At 42.5% G+C, this 9996-nt stretch overlaps 1 protein-coding gene across 1 annotated transcript; it reads right to left on the bottom strand.

The window, feature by feature from the left end:
• Positions 1–248: 248 nt before the first annotated feature.
• On the bottom strand, positions 249–6490 carry LOC143767943 (uncharacterized). The gene is made up of 6 exons (XM_077256487.1): positions 6346–6490; positions 6040–6216; positions 5833–5956; positions 5652–5749; positions 5037–5127; positions 249–2882 (listed from the first exon to the last, which is right to left on the bottom strand). The coding sequence occupies exons 1-6, from the start codon at positions 6421–6423 to the stop codon at positions 1021–1023; spliced, it is 2430 nt and encodes an 809-aa protein (XP_077112602.1). The 5' UTR covers positions 6424–6490; the 3' UTR covers positions 249–1020.
• Between the last annotated feature and the right edge of the window lie 3506 nt (positions 6491–9996).

Raw genomic sequence — 9996 nt, 5'->3', positions numbered from 1 at the left:
GACAATGTGTATCAGGATGTAGGAGATATTAAAGTACAATTTTACCACATTTTTTGCTTCAGTTTTTATTTCCCTAATTTCCTCCTATATAACCTAGGTGAGTCTTATGGTCCGGTGCGTCTTATAGTCTGAAAAATACAGTATTTCATGCCATAAAATGAAATTTAATTATGCAAAAATCATACAATGTTATTTCCTGGCTTTTATTTTTAGCTTCTGTATCTTACAGTTGAAGTGTACCTACAAAGAAAAAAACTATAGACTTCATTTTTTGTATCTTGAAAAACTTGCAAAATCTGTATAGTATCCAATAGTTATTTTCCTCATTGTATATAATTTTATCCAGGTCAGAGCTATTTTTGACAGTCAACAAAATACAATTTAAGTAATTCATTCTTTACACTCTAGATATGATAATGACTTCTCACTGTGTGAGATTTTTTTATGTTTAAAAGGGTTGTTCTCTACTTGGACAATCCCTTCTCAAGCCTTATGTTTGATCCTGTTAAAATAAAAATAATTATTCAAACGTTCCATGCCGATGCAGTTCCAGCAGTGTCAGCACTTGCGTTCAAAAAGCTCATGTGAGTTTGTCACGTCATGCGAGCCCTGTGGCTAATCAGCCCTGATGTCACTGTCCCCAACTTCAAATCAAACAATAGGAGGAAGTAGAGAGCAGCCAAAGCTCTGGTTTCCTGTTTATATTCAATACTTCCGAAGGCGGGGACAGTGAAGCCGGCACTGATTGGGCGCAGGGCTTGTGTACTGTAAAAACCTCACATGAATCCTGACACCGCTGAATTGGCACTGGCAAGGGAGCTGTGTATGAGTATTTTTGTTTTAACGAGGCCAAATATAAGGAATGACAAGATGTTGTCCTAGTAGTAAGACCACTGTTTTAAGACGTTACAATTTTTGGTTAAATATTTCCAACATTCTGAACATGATTAGGGCTTCTCCCCTGTGCAACTTCTCTGATGTTTATTAAAGAGTTGAATTCCATGTAAAACATTTCTCACATTAGGAACAGGAAAAAGGCTTCTTCCCTGTGTGAATTCTTTGGTGGCTATCAAGATTCGCTTTCTTATTAAAACATTTCCCACATTCTGAACAGGAAAAAGGCTTCTCCCCTGTGTGGATTCTCTGGTGCTTAACCAATTCTGATTTGTGGTTAAAACATTTCCCACATTCTGAACAGGAAAAAGGCTTCTCCCCTGTGTGGATTCTCTGGTGCTTAACCAATTCTGATTTGTGGTTAAAACATTTCCCACATTCTGAACAGGAAAAAGGCTTCTCCTGTGTGTGGGTTCTCTGGTGGCTATAAAGATTCGATTTCCGATTAAAACATTTCCCACATTCTAAACAGGAAAAAGGCTTCTCCCCTGTGTGGATTCTCTGGTGCTTAACCAATTCTGATTTGTAGTTAAAACATTTCCCACATTCTGAGCAGGAAAAAGGCTTCTTCCCTGTGTGGACTCTCTGGTGGCTATCAAGATGCGCTTTCTTATTAAAACATTTCCCACATTCTGAACAGGAAAAAGGCTTCTCCCCTGTGTGGATTCTCTGGTGGCTATAAAGATTCGCTTTATGACTAAAACATTTACCACATTCTGAACAGGAAAAAGGCTTCTCCCCTGTGTGGACTCTCTGGTGCCTATCAAGATGCACTTTCAAGTTAAAACATTTCCCACATTCTGAACATGAAAAAGGCTTCTCCCCTGTGTGGATTCTCTGGTGATCAACCAAACCTGATTTCTGATTAAAACATTTCCCACATTCTGAACAGGAAAAAGGCTTCTCCCCTGTGTGGATTCTCTGGTGCTTAACCAATTCTGATTTGTGGTTAAAACATTTCCCACATTCTGAACAGGAAAAAGGCTTCTCCCCTGTGTGGATTCTCTGGTGCTTAACCAATTGTGATTTGTGGTTAAAACATTTCCCACATTCTGAACAGGAAAAAGGCTTCTCCTGTGTGTGGGTTCTCTGGTGGCTATAAAGATTCCCTTTCAGATTAAAACATTTCCCACATTCTGAACAGGAAAAAGGCTTCTCCCCTGTGTGGATTCTCTGGTGGCTATCAAGATGCGCTTTCTGATTAAAACATTTCCCACATTCTGAACAGGAAAAAGGCTTCTCCCCTGTGTGGATTCTCTGGTGGCTATCAAGATGAGCTTTCTTATTAAAACATTTCCCACATTCTGAACAGGAAAAAGGCTTCTCCCCTGTGTGGATTCTCTGGTGGCTATCAAGAGTCCCTTTCTGATTAAAACATTTCCCACATTCTGAACAGGAAAAAGGCTTCTCCCCTGTGTGGATTCTCTGGTGCCTATCAAGATGCACTTTCAAGTTAAAACATTTCCCACATTCTGAACATGAAAAAGGCTTTTCACCTGTGTGAGATCTCTGGTGATCAACCAAACCTGATTTCTGTTTAAAACATTTCCCACATTCTGAACAGGAAAAAGGCTTCTCCACTGTGTGAGTTCTTTGGTGTATAACAAGATTCCACTTCTGGTTAAAACATCTCCCACACTTGGAACAAGAAAATCTATTCTCTGCTGTGTGAATTTTTTGATGCTTAAGAAAAGATTCTTTGAGGGGAAAACGATTTCCATATTCTAAAAGTAAAACTGGCTTATTTACTTCAGGACCAATTTGTTTTTTAATGCTTATTTTGTGACTTTGATTTTCCTTAGTAGTCGGTAATGAATCAGAAGACAGGACCTGTTTCAGAAGATCAGACGATAGATCTTTGCTGTGAAGGGATGATGGTATATCTGGAGTAATGGCATTCACTTCAATTGTATCCTGTGGGATCTCAAGATTATCTGATTTAAAAACTGAAGATGTCAGCTGCCCCTCGGATCGCCTGGTGCAGTCATCTGTTACAAAATAAAACCAATTAGTTTTCATAAAAAATCCTTGAATTTTACATATTTTAACATTTGTAAGTAAACTGTCCACAACATGACAAGTTATGTTGAATACATAATTATTCACTAAGACAAGACAGCTCACAGTCTAATAGAAAACTTCATAGGATGAACCAGTAGAGCATGGTGTTTAACTGTTTGTTTACTCTATATTTCGAAGGCAGAATGGACAGTCACCAAACAATGTTATGTTGAGGAAAATTATACCAATAAACCTTCTATTCATCACACAAAAAAAACAAATCCCTACTCAGGTCCATCATCTGTCAGTGAAAAACAGGTTTCTACATTACAAGTGGCTCAAAGGCTCTTGAAAAGCACTATGGCTTCCACACACCAATCCAGCAATATCTGCTCTCCCAAAGTCAAATTTTCCCCTCGCTTCTGAGCCTTGCAGTGTGCCCAAACCACATTTAGCATCCATGTATAAAGCACGTGTAAAGCGCCATGGAATAAATGGCGCTATAAAAATTAATAATGATAATAAATAATAATGTATTTGGCATTACTATAGTGATAAGAGCCCACTTAATTTACAATGTGTGTCTCCTGGAACACAATCTGGGCACTGTGTTGGGTAATAAAATGGCATATTTGCAATTTTCACTCTCCAACATCCACTGCGTGCTAATTTATGGAAAGTGGCTCTGAGGTCAACATAGTCACTACTCCAATACATTAATCCCCTGAGGGTTATAATTTCCAAAATTAAGCCAATTTATGGGGATTCCTACTGTTCTGGTTTTCTGCCATTTTCTCATATTAGGGCTTCTGCATATGGTATGTCCTATCTCCACGGAGATCTGCTCCTGTGATGTCTGGTTCTGTTACCAGGCACAACCTTATTCATGCTACAGGTGGCACTGGTAATGGAGGAGACATCTAATCCAGAAGCTCTGGGCGATGCAGGCTCTGTCCTGCCACTAAGATTAGGGTGCCTGGGATTTTTAGTACAATCCAGTCTGGCAGTATGGGTTTGTGTTGTCCAGTTCCCTGCTCCAGCCAGTTGGAAAGCACCACACCCTACCAAAGCTCGAAGCATATTGCTGGAAGCTGTCAGATACAGCCTTCTTCTCTGGTTAATTCCTCTGTGCTCAGCTCCCGGCTTGTTTATTTGTATTCTGTTGTGATCTCGACTCGCTTACTGACTACTCTTGTGTCTTCTGATTTTGAATTTTCTCTGCTTTCCTGGTACTGACCCGGTTACCTGACAATTCTTGCTACATCTCACATCACATAACAGAAGGTAACACCATGGCCAAAGCTTAGGGGGTCTCTGTCTATGTACAGACCCATGTAGAAGGGTTAAAGTATGATGAACAAGGCATGGGATGGGATCTGTAAAATGGAGTAGATAGCGCCAAGTCTGCTCATGGTGGCCATCTTTTGAGCTTCCAGGTGACCACGAGTGCCCACAATGCATCGTGTCTACAAACTATTTCTGCAAGAGCTGCAGTCAAATAGCTAAATAGCTTCTTAACCCTGCCATGTGCCCAGACAGTAGTGTACAACTGTATATAGAGTATTGTCAGATTCAAGAGAAGTTGGAAAATAATTTGTAAGGTCCATTTGTTTCCTATTATCCTTTGTGAAGAATTCCAAAGTGATCACCACAAAGTGACACACATCAGGTTCGAAAAATTGGGTTCTGATTAGGAACAGAAAAGAACTGCGGGAAGTGGTTAAGTCAAAGGATTTGAGCAGTAACTACTGTAGTCAAAAACTGTGACTAAAGACAATAACACATCTACTGAAATGATCAAACTCAACAGTCTTCATCAGTAATAAATTAGTAACTAGTGGAGAAACCTCTCTGGGGTAATTAGAGTATGGGGCTCAGTGGCTCTTCCAAGGGAAACTATTATAAGAGCCAATGGTAGATGTCACATCAGTTTCAAGAAGAAATATTAGACATTCAAATACATTATTTTATAACAGTTTACAGCTGATGTGTCAAAGTTTGGATGGAGAAGAATGTTGTGGTCTAGAGGCAAAATGGTGAACACACGATTGTCATCTGACTGGGCTATACAACCAATAAAGCAGTCACAGCCGGTGACTGAGAAGAATCTGTGACTTCTCTGCATTTATGTTACTACTCACCTGGGTAATCATATGTTGGAATCTCCTCTTTACACCGCTCATCACCCCTCACATATGTCTCTGTAGTATTAATATGGGTCAGATCTTCACCCTGAAAAACATCGTAATAGTCACAGACAGATGAAGAGAAAAGATAGTCACATCTATGATCAGCTCTAATCCTGCCATCAGTTCCGCCATCAGAGCCTTACTGCCCTTACTGGCGAATAGGGCCTGACAAGCAGAGGGGGCCCACAGCAGGCCGCCTCTCCTCTACGGGCCCCAGCGGCTCAACTGATCATGCATCGTCAGACGCACGGCAAGTTAAAATCTGTTGCCTTGCGGGAGATCACAAGCTGGCAGATGTCAGTGGGCACATTGTCGGCGTATATTGATACTCTCATATGATGGTACACGCCTGTATCAGGTGGACTACACCGCTGGACCTCAGCCAGGTAAGGATAAACCTTTTTTTTGTAAATCTGCAGAATGACGCTGAATTAAACTACTATGGGGGTGCATTATACTCCTAAGGGGATGCATTATACTGCTATGCTAAAACAAGACTGAGCACAAGACCTTCATAGCCGTCTACTCATCATAGGGGAGATCTCATGATACCTTCTCTCCATCTACCTGATGATCCTGAGGAACATTGGGATCTTCTTGCTTATAGTCCTGTGGAAGAAGAGGATTGGGACACCTCTCTGGTGTTGTCCTCCTACTGGATAGAACTGGAGGAAACACATACAGGGACTGAATTCATTCTTTACATACAGATAATTATAGGCCAAGTGTATTTAGTCCTGTCTATTACCTGGTGATGTGAGGGGCTGGGGAACCTCCATCATGATGTCCTTGTACACATCTTTGTGTCCTGCTAAATACTCCCACTCCGCCATGGAGAAATAGACGGCGACATCCTGACACCTTATAGGAACCTGACACATACAATGATACCGTCATCCCCCCGATCCCTTCATAGTGTTACTGTATAATGTCCCAGCATTCCCAGCAGTGTCACCTCTTCAGTCAGCAGCTCAATCATCTTGTAGGCGAGTTCTAGGATCTTCTGGTCATTGATGTCCTCATGTATCAGGTGAGGTGGAGGCCCAGTGACTGGGCTCAGGGGTCGTCCCAATCCCTCAGACACAGGGTCCTGACAGCGCTTACTAGAGGTCTTCTTCACTACAGTGTAATCCTGGTTATGGAGAGACACATTAATAAATCTCACTACAGACATTTCCAGAGTCCTCACCTCTCCAGTTCTGTCCATCTGTTATTCCCATAGATAAGAATAATGTAATGTGACATCATCAGAATATCTCACCTCTCCAGTAAGCCGGAAGAGGATCTCTAGGGTGAGGTGTAATATCCTCTCCGCCATCTTGTATCTGTCCATATCCATCTTTGATGGGTAAATCAGGAAAATTCTTTTATATAGAAGATCTTCACTGAGAGGATCTGATATTGTAGAGACCTGAATGAGAAGAAGATGAGCCGATGTAACATCATAAAAATCCTGTGTAATAATACAATTACTGGAGATAAGGGAAACATGAGATTATTTTACAGTATTTAGTCTTCTTCTTTACATCTACTAAAAAAAAACCTATATACACTGCTCAAAAAAAATAAAGGGAACACTAAAATACCATATCCTAGATATCACTGAATGAAATATTTCAGTTGCAAATCTTTATTCATTACATAGCGAAATGTGTTGAAAACAATAAAACATAAAAATGATCAATGTAAATCAAAATAAATATCCCACGAAGGTCTGGATTTGGAATGATACTCAAAATCAAAGTGGAAAATCAAATGACAGGCTGATCCAACTTCAGTGGAAATGCCTCAAGACAAGGAAATGATGTTCAGTTGTGTGTGTGTTGCCTCCATGTGCCTGTATGACCTCCCTACAAGCCTGGGCATACACCTGATGAGGCGGCGGATGGTCTCCTGAGGGATCTCCCAGACCTGGACTAAAGCATCCGCCAACTTCAGGACAGTCTGTGGTGCAACGTGACGTTGGTGGATGGCGAGAAAAATGATGTCCCAGATGTGTTCAATCGGATTCAGGTCTGGGGAACGAACGGGCCAGTCCATAGCTTCAATGCCTTCATCTTGCAGGAACTGCTGACACACTCCAGCCACATGAGGTCTGGCATTGTCCTGCATTAGGAGGAACCCAGGGCCAACCGCACCAGCATATGGTCTCACAAGGGGTCTGAGGATCTCATCTCGGTATCTAATGGCAATCAGGCTACCTCTGGCGAGCACATGGAGGGCTATGTGGCCCTCCAAAGAAATGCCACCCCACACCATTACTGACCCCCTGCCAAACCGGTCATGCTGAAGGATGTTGCAGGGAGCAGATCGCGCTCCACGGCATCTCCAGACTCCGTCACGTCTGTCACATGTGCTCAGTGTGAACCTGCTTTCATCTGTGAAGAGCACAGGGCGCCAGTGGCAAATTTGCCAATCCCAGTGTTCTGTGGCAAATGCCAATCGTCCTGCACGGTGTTGGGCTGTGAGCACAACCCATGAGGAAATCACAGCTAGAATAAGATTGTTCCTGTACAGAAAAATTGAACAAAGAAATTCACCGTGTAAAAACTGTATTTAAAAAATTACCTTTAATTACGTCTTAATGCAGTAAGGTGATAACAAGGACCACTACCACCATTTAAAAGATACCAGGAGGTGCTTGTAGCTATCACTAAACTGAACTGTTCCTACCTACCAGCAGAGGTTGGCACCCTACACCTGCACAATGGTGCCCCCGATCACTTTCAACTGTCCCTCCTACCCATATCCAGCCCTGTGGGATGGGGGAAAGGAATAGGAGGAGAGATACTGAAATGAGAGTTTGTTTGGACAGTATACCACAATTATAGTGACTGAAGAAATTGCTAAGACCAGCACAATAGCAACATGGATTAACATGCACCGTATCATGCAGCACACTATGAAGGCGGATCGTTTCCTTATGTGCTTGAACTCTAAACCCTGCTATTGTGCCGGTCATAGCAATTTCTTCAGCAGCTAAGTAGTCTCTTTATACTATGTATACTTTATTCACTCCTGATGAACGTTGAAAGGGGAAAGGCGTTGAGTGTGTTTCAGAGCTCTTAGGTTTGTTTTTGTTTTTTTATAAGTTCTTGATTTAATGACATGTACCTGTTCTTTAAGCCTGCCATCGGACGTACTGTCCCGTCCATGTGACCTGGGACTTAATTCCCATGGACGGGATAGTATGTCATACCAGATCAGCCGCGCTCACGGGAGGAGCGCAGCTGATCGCAGCCGAGTGTCAGCCGATTATCACAGCTGACATCCGGCACTGTGACCGCTCCTGACACTTTAACCCCCGAAACACTGTGATCAAACATGATCGCAGCATTCCGGTGGCATAAGGAATGATTGCCTTGTGCAGGAATGTACTACGGAGGACAGAGAATGAACTTCAATCCAATATTGCAGCCAGCATGCAGCCAGCGTGTAAGAAAAGGGTGAATCAAACACCCGAAAACCCCGCCCCTATGGCTGAAAATTGTTCCCTCCAAATTCAGGTGGCAGAGTCCCTTTAAGGGATGAATGCCCTGGGATCGTGCAATATTTATGCAGGCTCTATGATAGGAACAGTTCAGTTTAGTGGGTACAGGCGCCTCCTGGTATCTTTTAAATGGTGGTAGTGGTCCTCAATATCACCTTACTGCGTTAAGACGTAATTAAAGGTAATTTTTTTTAACTACAGATTTTACACGGTGAATTTTTTTCTGTGAGCACAACCCCCATCTGTGGACATCGGGCACTCAGACCATCCTCATGGAGTCAGTTTATAACTGTTTGTGCAGACACATGCACATTTGTGGCCTGCTGGAGGTCATTTTGCAGGGCTCTGGCAGGGCTCCTCCTCTTCCTCCTTGCACAAAGGCTGAGCCCCTTCCACATCTCCTGGTGTACTGGCCTGTCTCCTGGTAGCACCTCCAGCCTCTATGCTGAGAGACACAGCAAACCTTCTTGCCACAGCTCACATTGATGTGCAATCCTGGATGAGCCGCACTACCTGAGCCACTTATGTGGGTTGTAGAGTTCGTCTCTTGCTACCACGAGTGTGAAAGCACAACCAACATTCAAAAGTGACCAAAAACATCAGCCAGATAGCATTGGTACCGAGATGTGGTCTATGGTCCCCACCTGCAGAACCACTCCTTTATTGAGTGTGTCTTGATAATTGCCAATAATGTCCAGCTGTTGTCTATTCCATTTGCACAACAGCATGTGAAATTGATTGTCAAACAATGTTGCTTCCCAAGTGGGCAGTTTGATTTCACAGAAGTTTCATTTACTTGGAGTTATATTCTGTTGTTTAAGTGTTCCCTTTATTTTTTTGAGCAGTGTATTTTAGGCCGCAGACAACAAGCAGTTTCTTCCTCGGAGTCGGCAGCTGAATACGTTTCCCATAGACTCATCTTCCATAAAGCTAATTCTCGTCTCATTTACTGACACTGGAATCGGCATTAGCAATACTGCAGTAGATATTCATTACACGTGAAAGGAGAAATAACTGCTTCATGATGAGGACGACATCTTCATCTTCTACTACGGCTCTTGAAACATATTTGTCCAGAGTCTGTCACTGACTCCATTACCACCGGCCATCTATATGAATGTTTTCTGTCTTCCCCGCACTGTAATCTTCTATCACATTAGATCTCATGTCTGAGTCACACACAGAAGTTTGAGGCTTTTATAAAAGTGTCATTCTGCTGCAGTGCAGTATAATGCAACCTCCACCAGAGGGAGCTTGAGAGGGATGTGACACTGTGTACACAGAGAAGCACTGCAGAGCAGCAGCATAGGCACCACCAAGTGGCGAGAGAGTGGTACAACAATCAGAGTCAAAAAACAACAATAGGCAGAAGTACTAAAGGGATCAGCGATACACGTGGTCAGGAACAAGCCAGGAGTTTCA

This window comes from Ranitomeya variabilis, chromosome 4, assembly GCF_051348905.1.
Source record: "Ranitomeya variabilis isolate aRanVar5 chromosome 4, aRanVar5.hap1, whole genome shotgun sequence".
Classification (NCBI taxonomy): Eukaryota; Metazoa; Chordata; class Amphibia; order Anura; family Dendrobatidae; genus Ranitomeya; species Ranitomeya variabilis.
This window is presented reverse-complemented; position numbering and strand designations above follow the sequence as displayed.